Source organism: Sparus aurata, chromosome 8, assembly GCF_900880675.1.
Source record: "Sparus aurata chromosome 8, fSpaAur1.1, whole genome shotgun sequence".
Lineage (NCBI taxonomy): Eukaryota > Metazoa > Chordata > Actinopteri > Spariformes > Sparidae > Sparus > Sparus aurata.
This window is the reverse complement of record NC_044194.1, coordinates 18,429,422-18,449,779: the sequence shown is the minus strand read 5'-3', so window position 1 is coordinate 18,449,779 and position 20,358 is coordinate 18,429,422. Positions and strand designations below refer to the sequence as shown.

The following is a 20,358-nucleotide window of genomic DNA, read 5'->3' as shown; positions in this document are numbered from 1 at the left end:
GAGTAAATCGAATTTAAGTATCTCTTTTGCCCACAACACATTTGGATTCCGCCAGTGACAAGAAACAGCGGTGACGTCTAATTTACAGCATGGCGAGTGCACACCAACAAATAAACACTCAGGTTTGTTCCACTTGTCCCCCTCAATTTGTTATACCCTTTACCTGCAGCTGATGTCTACACCTCCGCGAATCAGAAACAGCTGATAGTGTCAGAGGGAATTCAAAACCGACATATGTTACAGCCACAGTGTGGAATTGTGCTGACATGGATGCACTGTACACACTTCATTTGACTTTAGATTGAAATCAACACTCAAACTCAAATATGTGACACTAGCATCACTTTCATTTTATGTGGAACATAACAAAAAAATAATAAACTAAAATGACTAATCCAATATCAAATAAAAACATTCAAATCTGCCGGATCTGTATTTTCATTTGGATCCGCATCAAGTTATTCCTACCTATAAATACAAGCCACCTTTATACGGCAATTTTTTTTTTTTCATCAAGATCCCATCCCGAGACCCATCCTCCATCCAAGTTTCATGTAAACCTGTACAGTAGTTTTTGTCTAATCTTGCTGACAAACAAAAAAGACCAATGGACACAGATGAGAAGATGGCGGAGGTTTTTTCACTGCTTTTGGTACGATTACATGCAGGAAACAGAAAGTTTTTAGTTTAGTAATTTGCTTTCTATGAATCGGCAAGTCGACCAGAAGATGTTCAATCCGCAACTTTAAAAAAAAAAATAAAAATAAATTCTTGTTTCAGCTTCTAAAAGAGAATTTAACGAATTTCTGTTGTCCAGTTCAACTTTTCCTTCCGGTTGGAGAGACACGGGGTCAAGTACGCTATGGAAAACTAAGGATGATGAAGGTTCTCAGTCATTCAGGTCATGGATATTCTAAGAGCTATATCATAGGCAGTAGCACGTTTTCTACTCTCATCCAAGAGGCTCCTTCGGTTCTGAGGATGTGAGCTGAAACATCTTCAAGAAAGTGAAACCAGTTGCCTGTGATAAAGGATTTATTTCGCAGCCTTAGTACAAAATAACTAGTTAAATTGATAAATAGCTCAATCTTTTTGGTTTCTCATCATCACGCTTACTGTTACAGCTTCAAAAACACTCGTCTTTTCTCATGTTGATATTTTGTGTCACGCTTTCAATTGGGTGACAGTCAAAGTTTGAAAGATGCACTTGCACAATCGTATCATTGCAGAAAGATTTATTAATAAAATGTCTGTTCGGTTGACATCATCATCACGCGTCGGAGGCTTGGGGTTGAAAAACCGACACCCTGTTTTTTTTTCCTGAACAGTTGTCGGACTGGCAGTCTATTGAGATAATAAGACTGGGCATCACAGATGGAGGATGACCCAGTGAGGAGCGGTTTGTTTCATACCTGAGTTGCTTTTCAAAAACAACCCTTTCAACACTTCTTATTCAGAATCTGTCTATTTGTATTCTCGCATGCCTCCAAAGCTTCATGACAATGGTTGTAACCTCCTCAATCAAAACAAGGTTTACGTGTAGTGTATGAAGTCCCGTCTATTGAAAAAAAAAGGGGAAATAATAACACCTAATAGTCAGTCTGTCAGATGTGCCCATCTGCTGTAAAGGAAACAAAAATAAACGTAACCGGATTTGAATATCTAACATTTGAGTCTGACGCAGAGGACGGATCAAAGGGAAGAGAGACACAGCAGAGGGGGGCAATCATAAACACATTGTCTCATTTTAATAAGTGAGGGGAATGGTTTCTAAACCAACGCATACCATCAAGTTTCATGTGTTTGGGGGTGCGAGAGGAGGAGGGTAATGTGAAGTACATCAAAACATAGCTAATGAGGGCTGGGTTAAAAATGGCTGTGCATGAAATATTGATGGCAAGCTGCATTTTCTATCTTGAATATTAAGACACCTGGAATCTAACACAGGTTCAGCAGACAATAAATACAGAATAAGGAGTGATTCCAGCGTAAGAAAGGTGAGCACTGAATATGTAGTCCTCAACGAGAACTAGGCTACATGTAATAAGCACAAACCGTCATTTCTCCTGAAACTGTCCATCAATTGTTTCATAACTGTTCTGTCGGCTCCTCAGGATTGATTAGAGGTTATAAAAACACCTCATTACAGTTATTGTATTATATCATATTTTATAAAATGTAATATTTGCATAAAGACATACATACATACATACATACATGCATACATACATACAGGAGCAATGCACACAATTCATACTCTGCAGTCCTCACCATACAGGAAGTCAACCAGGCTGGGTTAGGCAGGGTTGAGCTTCCAGAGTGAGAATAGTGCAATAGAGTGAATGTTATGCAATCTACTTTAATCTAGCTAAAAATTACTTCGATTTTATAGAGGAATTAGCACAGAGACTTAATGATGTGTTTATGGGTGAAAAATTGCCAACAGCATGGTCATTGCACCGGGTCTTCTGTTTCTAATGTCCGCTCTGTATCAATAATTCACTCGAATGCAGGGTTTTCTTAAGTTTTATTTACAACGTTAGAGTTTTCTGTAATGTACAGTCGTCATAAATGTTTTCCTATGTAGATTCTGTTACAGTATTTAAGGATAATTATGAAAACACAAACAAAAACAAACAAAAAAGTGTGTTTCACTTTCGGTAGACCCTAAAATTGAGCTGACCAAAGGCTGAAATGACAGTCGTACAAATGTGGTCACCCTGTTTCAGTTGCCAGAGAGTATTCCAGCGCGTCTTATTCAAGTATATCATTTTCATAAAAAATGAATAAATAAAATAATCATAAACACAACACTCCAATGAGTCTAACAAAGTAAGACCAAGACAGATATTGCACCATTTGATGGCACGTACCAAATATTACATCTTGGCAAAATCATTAATGATGCATACTGTACATCAAATACTTAAAAGTCCAATTTAGCAACACCAATATTCACAAACAAAAATCCAAAACCACAAATCTGTAGAGCTAATTGGAACAAACATTTATACATCAAAAATAATGGATAAGGAACAAATACTTTCAAGGTTTTCTCCAATTGTACCCATCACCGATGAAATATATATCTATGACTTGTGCCCTTTGCTCCTGAGCGGGTAAGTGCAATGTGCATTATGTTATGTTCTTTCATAAAAGAATGGAGTGTAAATACATACAAAGCTGGATTCTTCGTGTTCATAACTGGGCGGTGGATTTGGCCTTAATAGCTGGTGCAGTCTGTATTTAAAGCCAGAGTGCAGGACTTGTCAGATGAGATCACACAATGCTGATTTATCACCACCACAAATCTATTTTGCAGTATATCAGAGTTTACAAACCCTGATAGGCTACAGCAAAAAGGAGTATGACGTCTACAGACGGGGCAGACAAAAGCTCTGCACTGCAGATTTAGAGTTTTTAATTGGCTGAAATACTTTGACTGTAAGCAGCTGTGATGCACGTTTAGATCATATTGTTCTTCTTGAGTACCTCCAAGTACTGCTGCGTCGCCCTGCTGATAGGGTCCAGCTCCACCCTCGAGGCGGAGCCCACTGGAGACATTCTGGCTGAAGCGACATCCAGCTCTGCTGTGGCTGAAGACCGAAGAGAGACCACAGTTAGCATCACTGAGCAGCAGCTACAAGTCAGATTCTGCAATCATCTGAATAATCAAAGGCAATATGATGTTTCCAGGCTCAGGCCACTCACCTTTGTTTAATTCCTTTGATATGTTTCTATCTAACTCGCTCTGCATCTGGAAACAAAGGGGAAAGTTTTAGTTACATCTGAGTTCAAATGTGTTGGTGGCACACATCAGCTAACATAACTGACAAAAATAGGTCAAAATAAATATGATATGGTATTTTACGACCAAACATAACACAACGATGAACACATGTTAATCACAAATATCTGAATAATGGAAAAACACTGCAAATTCAGGAGCATTACAATAAACACAGCAGGACATGCCATGCATGCAAGCTCTGCTTTAGTGAAGAGTTTCTGCAGGGTATCTGACGTTGCCCTTTAAATAAATCAATAATTATGGTCAACTTATGTCATTTTTCTCCCCAAATGATGCAAAGAGTTTGTAGAAGATGCATTTAAACTATCAAAATATGCATAAATAAAACATCCAACATGCAACATCGCATGGAAAATGATATTTCTCTGCAAACCAGAATTGTATGTATTATAGCTAGACGTGTTATTACATGTGCCTTTACACACACACACACACACACACACATGCACACACACACACACACACACACATCACTGTTATGTCTTTATGGCGACAGCGATAAATTGACATTTGTTTAAAAGGGGATGAGCCGGCACACAAACTAAAATGCAAGCGAGACTCAAGACACACAGAAATGTCTGGATGGTACAATTACCTATCATTTTAGTTAATAGCTGCTTTTAATTAAACTTTTTATTAAAATTACCGTGAATGAAAAGTGAATCCCATCTATTTCATATTCAAGCTTTGTACTTTACTTTTACTTTCTTGTCACACGTCTCTATCACAGGTATAAGGTAAGGAATAAGGCTAGTAGAACCAAAATAAGTACAGCTGTGGCACGGTTGCTAGTGTATGAGATGGTAATATGTTAGTGAGTAATTCATGTAAACTTTTAATTTTTCTCCAATACAGTTTTCTATGTCTGGTGTGCTGCACTCCTCAACTTTGTTTTATTGGTTCAGATAACAAATGGCCACATTGTATTCTGAAGGGTGTATGATTTAATAAACTTAATCACAAATGGAAGACATTCAAGAGTGTGACTCATATATAAGCAAAGTGGTAGTGCTGCTCAAATTACTTTAGAAAAATTACAGTAATAAAGTACAGATTTCTCTTGTGAGAGTCACATCATCTCTACTCTAGGTGCCAACGTCAGGGCGTGAAGAAAGTCAACTTAAAGCAGAGAATTCAGAGGTGGGGTTTGAGATTTCAGCTGTTACAGTCTGCAGACAAACCAGCAGCCAATCAGACACTGAACTAAACACATCTACACACCTGGTTATGAGTCTGGCTGAAGAGAAGAGAGATGAGAGACAGACTTTTGAGCTAGAAGCTAAAAGAGTGAGAAACAGGAGACAGGTTAGAAGTCCCACTACCATGAAAACTAGAGATAGATGAAGAAGAAACAGTGCGCACGAGGAAGAAAAGTATAGGGTGAGGAAATAACTTTAGTTTTGAAGGCAATCTTAAAGAGGGAAGACAAGTGTTAAGAGAATTTGGAAAAGGTATTAAATCAATATTTTATACTGTCTTTCTTTTGATTATGTTGGTCCACAATCTGAAATGTTTGATGCAGTTATGACAACATAACAGACTAACCTGTGCATTAAAAGCAACATCTTTAAACAAAACTTCACCAGTTACACAAGAACAGCACTGACAACCATGACAACATGGAAATGAAAATGTCCCAAAGTAAATTAACTTGTCTACATAAAGAAAACTCATTGTAATCGATTGAGTAAATGAGTGTGTCTGTTAATTACTGTACATACCTTGGCTAGGTAATCCTCAACCCTGCTGTTTTGTCCCTCAGACACAGGGCTAAGGAGGGAGAGTCCCAGGCCAAGGCTCCTGTTGAGGGGCCCCAGTGTGGCCCCATAGTGTGCTGGTGAACCCAAGGAGCCAACATCCAGTGAGGGCCCTCCAAGGCTACCGTTTGCGATGCTGCTGTTGATCAGAGACCTGCTGCGCTCGTTGAGCAACTTGGAATTGGCTTCTGCAAGCCGACTGTTGGCCCTGGGAACACAGGGAAAGATGAATTACTGATACTAACACCATCTGCACAGTTTATGCCAAAATACAGCATAGCAATCAGGTATTAAAGATGGACCATCCAGTCTTTCAAACCTTGCACTAAATTGTGAAGATCAAGCTGGTCTCACCTCTCTAGTTTGGCAGCCAGGGACTTGCGGAGGCGCAGCTCTTCTGTGTAGAGTTGGCGGTATCGCTCTAGCTCTGTGCGTGTGGACTCTCTTTGGTTGAGGCTGTCCTGCTGGGTGGTGCGCGCACGGCCCAGTTCCCCCTCCATCTCTCGGATTTTCTGCTCCAGCTGGGAGCGCAGGTTGGCCTCATTGGCTGCTTTAATCTGATCCAATGCTTCTTGGGATGCTGCCTGTGACTAGGAAACAAACAGACAAAATTATACTAATGAGACTTCGTTTCATTTTTTAAATACGTTTTTATAAACACATGCTACCATAGCAGCTACAGCATGTATCTGTATATCAATTGATTTATTCAGTAAATTATCATTATCATTTCTCTTTTGCTCATTTCATTCTGTGTTTCTGCAATGTTTCGGTTTCGGGAAGGACGCTCTGAGCAATTCGAGTTCAATAAATCTAAACTTTTCAGAAAGGCACTGGTATCATCACAGTTGCACTTTGTCAGGCAAACAATCATTCTGTAAAAAAGATGGGCTAGGTTCATTCATATTAGACAATACATTTCAGTCAACAGAATTTTTACCTGCAGGAACAGGTTGACCTGCTCCAGTTTCTGTTGTACTTCCTGACGGGCCCTGTCCTCTGCGTCACGCCGATACGTCTCCACCTGGCTCTGCTCCATCTGAGAGGTTTCCAAACGGCGTCTCAGGTCAAGTACCTCCTCCTCCAACTGCCTCTTACTCCTCTCCAACTGGTCACTACTGCGGCCCAAGCTCTTAACAGAGGCCAGCTGATCTTTAAGATCCCCGTTCACCCGCTCGAGCTGACTGCGGCGAGATGCTTCCTTCTCCAACTGCGCCTGAAGATCATCGACCTGGTGACAAGAAATATGGAGAATATCTTTCAACATTAACTAAGGGACTCAAGGGGATAGATGAAGTCAAAGTTTTAAACTCTACTACTGTAAGTAGTATATCATTTTGGGGTTAACACCAATATCAAAGTGTTGTATCAAACCTTATCCTTCATTCGTCCCAAGGCACCTTCGGGCTGACTGTGTCTGCTTTGGTCCACCTGCAGACTACTCATAGGAGAGCCAAATTCAGCTCCAGTGTCCTGATCCCGCAATTTCTTCTTTGCAGTCTTTAATAAAGTTCGCAACCTTAAACACATATCCACACATTTTACACACAAAGTGAGTATTTAACATGTACCTGAAGACCAGCTAACATCTGAAAATTAAGTAATGACCTAATATTCATGATGTGCTCAGACTTTATAATTAATCAAGTTCACTGTTTCTGTACAAAGCTACAACCAGTTTTAACTACATTTAACTTATCTGTTCTTGTAAATATAACAAATTCAGAATCAAAACACGAAACAAACAAACTCGTATCAAAAGCAAACTCCAAATGGATGTTAATTATCAACAGAATCAGGAACGTCAAAGAATAAAAAAACACAAACTGGTCACAATTAAGTAAACACAAACAGTAGGCAAACACAAGGACTGCAGGGACTTGTCACATTAATAGGAGTTGATTTTAAAAGATGGAAATACAACCTCACACCAGAAGCACACATTGGTGCACCACAGCCTTGTAAGCCAGGAAAGACTGCGCTCTACTGGATACTGGTTGTGTCTAAACAGTAGGAGGAGGAACTGCCATAGGTGAGGAGGGTGCGAGGAGGAAGAAAGGAGTCACCTGTACATTTCTTTTTGAAGATCTGTGTTTCTCTTCATCTCCTGATCCAGTCGGGTGTCTACAGCCTTTTTCTGCTCCGCTGTTTTCTTGGCTTTCTTCTTTTCTATGTCCATCTGGAACAAAAGACCAGACGGGACGATTACTTTTGGGACTCAAACCGTGGTATATCATGAGGAGCGATGGCCACTTAATTCAACATTTACATGAGCATGCACATGAATGCATCACTATAATCACCTGGGTGCTCAGTTCTCCTTTTTCTTTTTCTAGCTCTGCCAGGCGCAGTCCTAGCTTAGAGCGGCTCTTCAGCTCCTCCTCCCACAAGGCCTGAGAGTCCTGGGCCGTGTGAGACAGCATGCTTTGCTTCTGGACCTTAGAAAGAGGAAATAACTTCAATTATTATTATAATTATAGATATGTGCATTTTTATATAAAACAAGAAAAAAAACATTGTTAGTTATATTGATCACATGTTAGACAGTCAGCTAAAGAGTCAACTGTTCTTCTTATCTGTGAGAAACTCTCTTAAATATACCGTTAAAATGTTTATCAAATTATTTTTTATTTTCCTAATATCTTACATTTTATCATAAGTTTATGAATTATGACACTTGGTTTTTAATTCCCTAGAAAGAGAGAAGATTTACTTTAATAGTTATAGTCTAGTTTGTGATGTTGTTTTACAAAGCTTCAAGAAACATATAAAAATAGTTTGTTCACAGCTTTGCTTGTTTAATGTAGGCCCATTTTTCTGTTTTACGCATGGGTTCAAAATTATGTGGTATTCCAATTGCCTGGGCTTCATACAAGTTTCACAAAAAGGTAAAAGGTTTGATTCTCATTTGGCTCGCTACTCAAAACATTTAGGAACTTCCTGCGCAGACTGGTCTTAGATGTATTACATAGACAAAGACTAGAAAAGAGGGTTAGAGTAAGAAATGGAAATCTATCCTGAAGGTTTTCTTGGCAAGGTAACAAATATATGCCACCAACCTCTCTACTGAGTTGGTCTTCCAAAGTCATCTTACTGCTTTGGAGGTTTGTAACCAAATCCTCCAAATGACCTCTGACCTACAGAAATAAGAAAAGCATAAGAAAAATAAATTAAATATCTTTGTGTTTCTGCTGCTTCATTTTGATTATTGTCTTTTTGATGGTGGAAAGGACACTTTAAACTTAAAGAAGTGACATGCAACATGCAGCTTAACACAAAAAGAAATGGAAGAGCCCGCATACCAAGATCAGGAATAAAACACATTTTTATGTCACCAAAGAAAATCCCAAACGAAGATAAAGCTGTTACTTCCTTGGTATATCTGGATTCCTGGTCTAGCAGGTCTAGCCCACAAAGCCCAAGTGTATTCCACTTAAATACGCACTGTAGAAGTCTATGATTTTTGTGAATTTGTATTATTTTTGAGAAAACAGAGGTAAACCCACACAGAAAAAACTAAGCCTACAAGTTATAATACCAACCCCTCCTCCAGGTGAGCAGTCAGATTGCTGGAAAAAGATCAAATACCATAAAATATAATAATGGATGTAAAGTTAGCTTTTTGGTAGTATTTCATTTTTGTGGTTACAAAAAGGTACTGTAGACATGGCACCTTTCTTGTCCTGTGTGGTATGTGTGAGTTCAGGTCACTGAATTAGGTTTGCAGCACTCACCATGGCAGATTCCTGAGCTCCTTTCTGAAGAGCATCAATTTTATTGGACTGTTGCTTTGCAGCAGCTTCCAGCCTGGCGTTCTCTATCTCCAGCCTAATGTGACATTATATCAACATTCTGCATCACAGACATTCATGTATATCGAAAACATATCCAGACTCATGACAATGCTTTCAACACATGCTGTTGATTATATAATAATTCTTTTGTCTTGTAGCTTGTTTGTTGTACGTCCATAACTTTCAAGCTTTTCCAGCAACTTACACCTGTGGTAAATGACATATCAATATACACAAATACACTCAAAATGATTTGACAATGGTATCAAAAGCAAATGATATTTCAATTCAACACATTAATCAGATGATATCATCCTATAGACAACCATAATTATATTTTGTGATAATATTTCTATAGAGGGGAGACAAAGGAATATAACACCTGGTGTAGCCAGTATAAAACAATTCCTTACTAAATTAAGTTAGTCGGTATCAAGCAATGTATCCAAAATCCAAATGTTTTTCATCAAAAGTAATTGAAAACATTGAAATTCAAGGACTTTCAAGGTTTTCCAGCAGCCATACAAACCTTGTTCCTTATAAATCAATATAAATCGATCGACCTTTCAATCCCAGGGGTGTATTTGTGTATAGATAGAATGTGTTTGAACATACCTTTGCACAGCTTCCTCTAGCTGTCTGATGGTGGTATCAGAAGCTGCTGAGGCGGACAGCGCCTCCTGGAGTTTCTGAGCAGCAGTGGTGAGTTCCTTTTCACTTTCATCCAGTTTGCTCTTTAGGCTGTTAATACGTCTCTCAGCTTGCACATACTGGTCTTCGCTTTCCTCCAGCTACATGACAGAGACAAGGCATTTACCTCATTAGTAATGTAAACAGTTATCAGTAACTTAACTGCTCATAGTCGGTTTTAGTCAGCTTTGCTCTATCACCTAAAATACTGATAATAAGGCATCTAATTTTAGTGCAGCTTTAAGCGTTTGCTCCATGATCATAAACACAACTGGTTTCAGAGACGTATTCAGAGAATATGCTGCCACAAGGAGGCACTGTTCCATGTCGTTACCTTTCCTTTGAGTCTGTCCAAGTCTTTGAGGAGTCGAGCCTTCTCTTCCTCCAGGTCACTGCGATAGCGTGTGTTGACCTCCAGAGTAGCTTCACTCATTGACAGCTTCTTAAGTGAGTCAGCTAGCTCCTGCTGCAGCTGCCTTAAACTAGTCTGCACTCAGACACAATCCAGAGAGAGCAGGGGTTTGATTAGATATAGAGGGAGATCCTTAACCGGTGAATGGAAGAAAGGCTAAAACTGGGTCTGGAGGAAGAGGTGAGTTAATCCTCTTACCCCACTCAGTCTTAATCTTACCTCTCTTTCGTTCTTCTCCTCCTCTAACTTGTAGATCTGATCTCGAAGGTCAGCAGCCTTACTGGCAAGCTCCTTATTCCTCTCCTCCACTAGCTGAACTCTCTCTTCGCAGTCAGACCGCAGCTTGGACAAGATGTCACTGAAGCGCTCTTGGGCATCCGTCACAGCACGCTCCTTTGCTACACCTTTGTTTTGGGCCTCCTCTAGCTGTTGGCGTAGTAACATGCTCTCACTCTGCGCTTGGGCTAGCCTCTCCTGCGTGGCCTCTTGGCGTGCTCCTGAACGACTGACCAGCTCCCTTTCGGCCTGCAGAGTCACTTCTAGCTCCTTGACACGAGCACCTGCCTGGTCCTTCTCCCGCTGTAGGACCTCCAGCAGTAGGCCCTTCTCAGTCAGCTGCATTGTGAGACGATGAACTTCATTCTCCATGCTGTTTGCACGAGCCTCTGCTTTGGACAGCTTCTGGGACAGGCTGTTGATTGCTTCGCGTTGACTGGTAGCTTCACCTTTACAAGTAAATACATTAGGAGTTACAAACAAGTAACCAGTGCAAACAACATCAGAAGCAAGCTGAAATGACCCAGAAAGAGCAACTAGTCCAACACTCACTCAGGGTCGTTACATCTAGAATTGTTTTTTTTAACAGAGGTCATTGGACCAACTGAAATGGTAGTGATTCAAATCTGGTTGTGAATGGCAACGGGACAACCGCAAAGAAGTTAATTTAATTATTTACACGAGGTACGCTTTTTTCTTTATAAACTGCTCCTCCAGGCTGATGTTCCTGTTTGATAAAATATGGGTGAGCAAGTGTTTTACAAAACTTGAGTCATTACAATTTGATGCCAGGAGTCGTCTATCTTTTTCTGCCTCAACTACTAGAGGTTCTCACAGGTCGGGTACACCTAAACCTAGAGAGGCTGAAACCTAACCTGGGACCCTGTAACTGTTTAACATTATGTGTAAAACCTGAGTGGGACACATAACCTGCGCAAGTGAATACCCCTGCATAGTACAGATGATGGCAAATTAACAATACTAACGTCAGCAGCCGTTTAAAGGAAGGGGAAGTTGTTATTTTAGTTCAAAAGGCAAACTGTTTTTTTTTTAAGTTTTTTTTTTATGCTTGATGCAACCTAACTGCAAAGCTGATCTGAAACGTGTAACTTTTGTCATGCATAAGTATGAGAGGACTATTAAGGTGAAATAGATAAGGAAGTATTATTCCTTGTCTTTTCGGGCTCGGGCACAAATTATTTCAGCCGTGAGGACCTCTACTACAGACCTGTGAGCTTGTCTTTAAGACGCTGGTGTTCCTCTTTCTCACGCAGCAAGGCTCTTTCTGTGTCTGTGTGAGCTGCCAGGCAAAGCTCTGCCTCCTTAACGGCTCCAGCCAGGCGGGTACGGGTGGACTCAACCTCTGTCTCCAGTGTTTCACGAGCCTGCCGCTCATTTTCCAGGCGGGTTGTCGTTATAGCTAGCTCAGACTTCATGGCAGTAACCTGGTTATTACAGTTGAAGACAGTTTGGGTCAGTGCTTCACTGTTGAGTTTGAGATCTCTGCGAGCATCTTCAAGCTGTTCCTTGAGGGCCTCGTTCTCCTCCAAAAGATGGCTCTCTTTGAGGCTGCTGTTGGCCTGTGAACGCTCGAGGTCTGTTCTCAGGATTGTTAGCTGCTCCTGTAAGATGGCAGTCTGCTGGTGCAACTCCCTCTCCCTGTCGCTGGCCTCAGTGAGCTGAGACAAGGCCTATGAACAACAGGAACAAAACATGTTAAGATTGACCCAAAAGGATAAGTTGCTTTAGGGATTTGATTTTAAAATGCACATTTATTCACAAAATGTATAAACATAGAAATGATAATCCTCTATTAGCATCACCATACTGTTTCACTTTAAAGTTCCAAAATGTTTCAAATAACCCGTCAATGATGAGGAAAACACAACATCAAAATCAATAGGTACAAACAGATAGACACGTAAACTTTGAACCAAACAAATATATTCTAACATACTGGTTATCATTGGAGAATTACCTCATTGCTCTTGCTTATGTTTCTTTTGTTCTCGTTCTCAATCTCCTGCTGCTTACGGAGGTGGCTGTTGAGCAGATTCTCCTGCAGTGTCCGAGCACTGCGCTCCTGAGCCAGCAGTCTCTGGGTCTCACTGTGGTCCTCTTCAAGCTGTATGATGACATAACCCATTAATGAAATGACCATATGCATAACAACACAAAAACTGCAAAAAACAACTACCGATAAAGTATACAGAAGCATCTCATTACATCGGCATGAATTCCGAAAAAATGCTCTATAATGAGTGTTACATACCACAGAAAAGACATATTGTATGTCAAATGATCTAACGAATCAAGCTTAGGTTAACCTAATATTCAAACAGTCATATTGATATTCATTAATACATTATAATAGACATTACATTACAAATAAAACAAAAACAGCACGAGCAAAATCAGTATACATTTTCACCTCAAGAAACAAAGTTTAAGAGGCTGCACCTGTTTCATGTTGTTGACTAGTGTTCTCATCTCCAGCTCCAGATTCCTGAGGGTGAGTTCCACCTTCTGTCTCTCTTGAACCTCCAACTGTTGCTGCTCCTCTGTCCTCCTCAGCTTATCTCTGGTGGTGTTGTACATCATGATAGCATTGCGGCGATTTTCCTGCTCCTGCTTCAGCTGAAACCTATACCAAGTATCACACAGAAAATTCAAAACAATTAATCAAAATACAAAATAAAAGAAAAGGCAATGACATACGATAGAATCATGTGAATACATTTCCACAGAGTACTTTAGTAGTAGAAAGTAATTCTTACTTGATGTTTGTGACTTCAGTTTGCAATTCCAGCTGGTTGCGCTCCAAGCCAGATTTAACATCTTTAACTTCTTCCAGTGAGCTCTTTAACTCTGCCCTCTCCATTTCGAGCTGCCTCACCTTGTCTGCCAGATAACCATGGCGACTCCTCGCCTTTTGAATGGAGCGCTCATATTCGTGGAAAATGTTCTGCAGCTTCACCATGCTCCTCGAGTCTGTGAGATATAACATGGCAGAGTCCTTTAGGGAGTCTCACCACCTAATGAGCATATACCCGATTTTGCTTTCACTTATTTTGCAAGGTACTGAAATAAAGTTCTTAAAAGCAGAAATGATTACACTGATATTGATTAAATAAGTATGAACCGGCTGAATAAGTACCCAAAGTAGCTGAGTCGAGCTTCTGAATGAGCAGGGATGCGTGGCGATAGCCTGACGTTGGAGAGTCGATTTCATCTGTGGCTGTGTCTGATGACTGAGTGAGCTCATCAAAGTCTTCTGCCATCTCTACTTCTTCAGGGTTCTGAATATGGAAAACAAAATGTGGTAGTGATATCATTCATGTTCTCATTCTTTATTGTCTGCTAGAACTTTAATTACTGACAGAAATTGTGTTTTACCTCGCTTTTCTGTTCTCCACTGGGTGACGACCTGAGTCCAACAAACACAGGAAAGAAAAACGGGTTATTCAGAAGACTGATGCTTAAACTATGAGATGAGCATTGAAAACCTGCTTGGAAGTGTAAAGGTATAATGCAGTATACTACTTCATCAGTGGTTAGTCATGCAACTATGTAGGAAGGAAAATAATTATAATCAGGAATCATAATCAGCTTCCTAATCATCACCCGCCACCAATAATGTAAAGATTTGTTTAGACTGAACACAATGTGATTTTACACCTTGGTCTATTTACTGTATGTACATTTGACCACTGGAGTGTTTCAGTAGACTGTGTTTATCCATCACAAACTACATATACAACTCCAATAGTTTATCTTATGTTCTTCTTGTTTTGTTCTCTCTCTGTAGCCAAAAGAAGTCCGAAAGGTTTCAAATACACATGAATATTTTATTTACTTTGATGAGTTTCTTACATAGACCTTCATTTGCTCCCTCTAGAGTGAATTTGGAACTGTTCACACCCACTTGCACCTTTCCACTGACTTTGAATGTTCTTCTGCTGCCTGTATAATTCACTTTGCATCAGTCTGAACACATTTTATGGGTTAGTCACAGAGGGGATGCAAAAGGTGGCATACTGCATATATACCTTCCTTCATCGTCCGACACTTCACTTAAAGTGCTATCGTCAAACACTGAGAGAGGATCTCCATTAACATGGGTGTTGGTCTGAGGGGCTCTGCTGCACCGGGCCCCTCTGACCAGCTCCAGCTTTAGGTTCTCCTCTCTAGCTTGCCCCTCCTGTTTGTTGCTATTGTAGATCTGCTGGAATGGGAGATGCAATTGCACTGGCGCCCCGTTGGTGCTATGGAGAGCAATAAACCTGATAGTCAACGAGCTGTGACATTTACATTTGTGCCCCATGACGATCTTGCTGAAGAAAGACCTCATAAAATTGAATCAATAAGAGTTTAAAGGTTAGACTGGACTCTTTTCTTTGAATGTGTCATTGAAAAATGAATTTAGCTAATTTATCAAAAAGAACATAATACAATTGTATGACAACTAGACACATCAAACGCAAACAGCAAAAAAAAATAAAAAATCTTTCCTTCTATATCTGACTGCTGAATATAGTCGAAGATTGTGGATGTGTTGCCACGAGTGATTGCTCTTACAGTTTTTATACAAATGTGTGGCCTAAAAAATCTAAAAAGCAAAAAAAAAAAAAAAAAAAAAAAAGGCATACCTCTTGGCAGCCACAGGCTGCTGTTCCTTTTGAATTACTCCAGCTCGACTCGACAGGCATCCTAACCTGGTCTCGGGTTTCTCAGCAACTTCTTCCTCTGATGCCATTCCACTTGAATCCCAGGATGCACTTGATTTTTGCACCTCCATTGCAGTCTTTGGTGTTTCTTTGCCAACCTGAAAAGAGTATAGTAAATATTTGATAACTGGACTTAAGAGACTCTTTCCAGCTGTAACAGGTTGGGGCCAGTCTTTTAAGATGTGTTTTGGCACAGGGACTTGTGCACTTTGTCATACATAATTTAGTGTCCCCCCCTCCCTTCGGAGACCTAACACCTTAGTGAGGTTACTCTATTTAACATGTTTTTTTCAGTTAATTACAAAAGGTGCATAGTCGCATGCATTGCAATACTTGTGTTAATTTAGATACCTGAACTGAGAGAAATATCATCGTGTCAGACAGTCTGATGAATGCTGACCACACAAAAACACACAAAAACTAGAAGACTGTACTTTTGGGGAAGATCTCCAGTAAACCACCCAACTAGAATCTGAAGACAGTACAATTCAAGAGGCTTGTTATTAATTCAACAAGAGCTCATCAAAGCAATTAATACTGTATGTAATATACGCCGCCTTTTCACTGCCAGTTATAGATATTAGTTGTTCTCTCTATGAATTTAACTGTCAAACTGTCAAAATGACTACACAAAATAAATATTTTTTCTATTCTTTCTTCTGACTGGCTGGCCAAAAATAAATAAGTCTATTCACCCCTTGGATGTCAACCTTCTTATAAAATAAGTGCATGTGTAAAGACTGAGACAGCATGCATTTCAAGAAAAAAACATCCAACAGTTGACACGTCATCACAACAGCACTTCTTTTTAGGGCAAAGAAGGCTATTATTAAAACAATCTTCACACCACATCGCCTAAAAAGAGAGGGTTTACGAAACAGAACTCAACGTAAAAGAGACATGCAGCAAGTCCATGCATGATGAAGTATAAGTCCCTACTAAAGAACACACAGGACTGAACATTGTTCAGTTTTGAGAAGTACGTCCAAGAATGACAAAAAACAAAAACAATGAATTTTCTAACCCGTTTTTTTGATTGCAGTGCAAAAAATCTTCAACAAATTATATTCTGCAAATCTTTACGGTTAGTTAAACTGAAACAAAAACATGCAAAACCAACTTAGACAACTTAGAAAATTCCAACCGAAAGAAAACAAATAAAGACATAGAAAATAAACATTTAACATAAAAGAAATGAAAGATGACGGCCAGTTAAGGCCTTTTGAAACGGCTGATTAGAAGACATGAAGAACATGGATGAAACGAAGAGAAAGAGAGGCGGTCTAGGCGACTATGGGAGGGGCGGCCATCCTCTACCTCTTTCTGGAGTTGGGCCTTTTCTTTCTCCAAATCCAGGAAGATAACCTTCAGCATCCCTACCTCAAGTTTAAACCTTTCCATGTCCTCTTCCAGCTCCTCATCAGAAACACCTGGGAGAGATGCTGAACGTCTGCTTAGCGAAGGGGGGTGAGACATGATGGATTCCTCAGGATCCCCTTCTGAACTTGCGTGGTTCTTATGCGCTTCATCAAGATTAGCTGTGTTGACCTTACAGATATGGTGTAGATGTGGTCCTGGTTTGGCCTCCTCTTTTAAGAATGTGCCAACATCTGACACAGGTATGGTGTAATCATGAGTCAAAGCTGTGCTAACATGAACTATGCTGCCATCTCTCTGTCCTGTGGTGAGTTGGGGTGACGGAGTCCTGCACTCCTCATCAGTGAGTAGATCTGGCTCTCGACACATGCTGCTCTCACTAGCTGGACTCTCAAAGATCTCCATCCTGTCCTCACATACAGACTTGTCAGTTGATTCTGTCGCAGAGTCTTCCAGACCAGACTCCCTCTGCTCAGGTATGGTGAGAAGGACAGTGCTCCTCGCTCTGGCCATGGGGCGCACAATGACTTCACCTTCTTCTTCTTCACCACTTGACTCTTCTGCAGAAGTAGATTCAGCCATGGCATGTTCTTGTTCTGTGACATCTTCTGCAGGACATTGTGATTTAAGCAATTCTCCAAATTTCTCTTTTAATTCGCCAGCAACGTTCCTGAAGGTGGATTTCACCTCCCTTTTCTCTACCTCTACCCAGAGCTTCTCATACCGTTTCTCCCATGGGATTTTATCACCCGCTTCACCTTGTTCTTCAGGACTGGGTTGATCTCTAAAATCACTGTGCTCTTCTCCAATGTCAGAGCCCACATGGCCAGATGAGCGTGGGTTATTCAGATCTAACTCACAAGTATCATCTGCATCATCTTTCTCCTTTGATGGCATGGATGGACAATACAGGAAAACACAAAACAGACAAACAAAAATGCAAAAACCACATTTGGACTTAAATTAAAATACACAATATTTGAACAAACACGGAGGCATTTCAACGTTGGATTCTAATACCCCTTCTTAAAATGTTACCAAATTACAGTTAATTATAGAAAAGACTTATTTAACATGACAGGGTTAAAATGGAAACCACAGATCCTGAAAATCTTGACAGGCAACATCACAAAGTAGATCATGTAAATCAAATTTGACTGCTTTTTTAACTCCTGAAATATGCACATTTACCAACAGATATGAGTTGATACCTCATTTTAATTTCCTTGTTAATATGAGTGATGATGTGTCTGGGACAAATAAAAATGGGGGAATGGATTTAGCAGACACGGTATATTCTGGGGATTTCTCACCTCTTGTTGCTGCTTGTCAGGTTCTACATTACTTTTACTGTGCCCCTCCATTGGTGAGATATCAGGGGAACCTAAGGAGACAGAGAGCTTTTATTCAGAGCACAGGGCATGTGAACACAAATACCTGGAGGCATTCTTAAGCATAACAGTGAGCGTTACCTGTTCTAACCGGTGTTTGAATCTCAGTTATATTTTGTATCTGGATGTCCATTTTGGCTGTATTAGAAGAAGACTCCAATTTATCTGGTTCCCAATCTGATTCTAAATGAGAGAAAGCCAAAAAGAATGAGAAAATGCTGCCATCATCTTGTTTGTTTCACTTAATGTTAAATAAACATCGTGGAAGGGTTTAATATGCCTTACCTTCTTCACTTTCTGGTTTCTGAAGCACCATCTTCCTTGCTCGAGGTTGGGGATGTGGCACAGGTTGAGGGGGTGTGCTTGACAGCTTTTCACTGCTCCTCTGAGGTGTCAGGGTAGTTGCCAAATCAATATCTTCATCCTGCTCTTTAATAGATGGATTGGAGCATTCTGGGAACTCCTCAAGTCCAGGAGAGGCCATTCTGCGGCCAGGCAGGGTTCTTTTACTGGTGGTACTGGCCGAGTCCCAGTCTGATGCATCTGGGTTATGAACACAATCAGCTGTAGGTCAGTGAACAAATTATGACACAGAGTTGCTGAGGGTAGGATGTGAGTTCACTCTAGAATAACCACTTTCAAAGGAGAAACTACAGCTACTGGTTTATCAAGTTTGCTTCATTTAATCAGCTAGTTTATTTTTACTGACCTGCTTTTTGAGCTTCAAAAAGTGTGATGATAGAAACATACAAATGGTAGTAAAAGTCAGTGTTGCATGCATTACAGATAAACAACTTTGTTCAAAAGCTTAAAGAAAAAAAAAGAAAAAAACAACAACACAGTGCTTGAATATAAAAAAAAAAAAAGCTTTCACGACACTGATACTGGGTGTTAATGTATCGACATCAGATAATTATCAACAGTGGCCCTATAAAGGATGCATGTGCATTAGATTTAGGAAGAGACTGAAAAATCTTTTGGGAGAATTCATTAGCTCATCTTACCTTCAAGATCATCGACATCACCCAGACCAAGCTCTTCCATTAGGTCTGTTAAAGAGAAACACAGCACCATGTTAAGTTAAACAGTCCTTCTTTAAATAAATGATTTAACTTAAAACCAACAGGATGCTTATGATTACTTTATTTACCTGTCTTTCGATCTTTGTCACCTTCAAGTTTACTCAAAAGTGGTTCCCATTTTACCTTCTCAGTCTGGCAGAAAGAAAACCATTGTTATTTGATCCCAACAGATGACAAATATTTGACCTTTTATGTACCGGTAATTTAGTTGCACAACCCACCTCTTTCTGCACAGGATCATTTTGATCAACGCGTTCTCCTTCATTATCAGCGCTACTGTTGTGTCCAACTACAAGAGACAAGACATGTCTGTCATGTTTGAGACAACACAATTAAGTTCTTCTGTAAAAAAACACAACAAAACTCTGGTGAAGTTGGATGAGTTTGCCGGAACATTGCAAGAAGCATTCCCATGCAAATGAGCTCATGGTTAATCAGCATGAAGATACACGGTTAGGCATTAGACAAGCATTTGGATTTGCCAATCTGGTTTAATTGGAACTGGTTTTATTGGATTGGGAAGTTCAGCATCAGCTAAGAAAGCTGATAAGTGCTCTATTCACTTATCAATATTATTTGAGCCCAAACTGCTGGAACCAAGCAAGCCTAGAAGAACTACTAAGTCCCAGGTTTTGGGAAATGGGGTTCAATGGTAGCAGACAGGATGAAGCAGTGTATGCTGCATGCATTCCTTTGTGGTAATCATGGGGTGATGGCCAGGCCTCTGGTATGGTCAACATGCTCTTCCTATGATCTGTGACCTATGAGTCAAGACAGTCATACCCTTTCCCTGGCTGCATCTCGGCCTGCCTACACTCCTCCGAGGCTCTAGCACTGTCATCCTATTGTCTCCATGCCCTCTTAAAAAAGAGGGAATATAAAACAAGTCTACAAAAAAAAAAAATGCAACATGTTGTTGGAAAGACTGTTGTGATCAGTGGAAATTATATTGCATTGCACATTGTAAAACATATTTAGACTGAAAACAGAAAGTCAGAACCATTATGCACAGTCAGAATTATTGCATGCATTAACACAGTA

At 40.1% G+C, this 20,358-nt stretch overlaps 1 protein-coding gene across 3 annotated transcripts in view; it reads right to left on the bottom strand.

Annotated features, from left to right (window-relative positions):
• Nucleotides 1-2,510: 2,510 nt before the first annotated feature.
• ankrd26 (ankyrin repeat domain containing 26) overlaps nucleotides 2,511-20,358 on the bottom strand; it is a 30,566-nt gene continuing 12,718 nt past the window's right edge. For all 3 annotated transcript variants that reach the window (XM_030425589.1, XM_030425591.1, XM_030425590.1), the window contains 29 exons: nucleotides 20,101-20,205; nucleotides 19,539-19,606; nucleotides 19,386-19,449; nucleotides 19,240-19,284; nucleotides 18,521-18,778; nucleotides 18,317-18,418; nucleotides 18,158-18,228; nucleotides 16,848-17,729; nucleotides 15,390-15,565; nucleotides 14,790-15,005; nucleotides 14,137-14,167; nucleotides 13,898-14,039; nucleotides 13,518-13,731; nucleotides 13,201-13,384; nucleotides 12,719-12,865; nucleotides 11,969-12,431; nucleotides 10,684-11,189; nucleotides 10,387-10,539; nucleotides 9,978-10,153; nucleotides 9,303-9,396; nucleotides 8,628-8,705; nucleotides 7,872-8,006; nucleotides 7,635-7,747; nucleotides 6,943-7,087; nucleotides 6,509-6,799; nucleotides 5,923-6,158; nucleotides 5,533-5,776; nucleotides 3,712-3,757; nucleotides 2,511-3,596 (listed from right to left, as the gene is read on the bottom strand). In XM_030425589.1, the coding sequence (XP_030281449.1) occupies nucleotides 3,466-3,596; nucleotides 3,712-3,757; nucleotides 5,533-5,776; nucleotides 5,923-6,158; nucleotides 6,509-6,799; nucleotides 6,943-7,087; nucleotides 7,635-7,747; nucleotides 7,872-8,006; nucleotides 8,628-8,705; nucleotides 9,303-9,396; nucleotides 9,978-10,153; nucleotides 10,387-10,539; nucleotides 10,684-11,189; nucleotides 11,969-12,431; nucleotides 12,719-12,865; nucleotides 13,201-13,384; nucleotides 13,518-13,731; nucleotides 13,898-14,039; nucleotides 14,137-14,167; nucleotides 14,790-15,005; nucleotides 15,390-15,565; nucleotides 16,848-17,729; nucleotides 18,158-18,228; nucleotides 18,317-18,418; nucleotides 18,521-18,778; nucleotides 19,240-19,284; nucleotides 19,386-19,449; nucleotides 19,539-19,606; nucleotides 20,101-20,205 (5,516 nt within the window). In that variant the 3' untranslated portion in view covers nucleotides 2,511-3,465. The remainder of the gene's footprint in view (nucleotides 3,597-3,711; nucleotides 3,758-5,532; nucleotides 5,777-5,922; nucleotides 6,159-6,508; nucleotides 6,800-6,942; nucleotides 7,088-7,634; nucleotides 7,748-7,871; nucleotides 8,007-8,627; nucleotides 8,706-9,302; nucleotides 9,397-9,977; nucleotides 10,154-10,386; nucleotides 10,540-10,683; nucleotides 11,190-11,968; nucleotides 12,432-12,718; nucleotides 12,866-13,200; nucleotides 13,385-13,517; nucleotides 13,732-13,897; nucleotides 14,040-14,136; nucleotides 14,168-14,789; nucleotides 15,006-15,389; nucleotides 15,566-16,847; nucleotides 17,730-18,157; nucleotides 18,229-18,316; nucleotides 18,419-18,520; nucleotides 18,779-19,239; nucleotides 19,285-19,385; nucleotides 19,450-19,538; nucleotides 19,607-20,100; nucleotides 20,206-20,358) is intronic.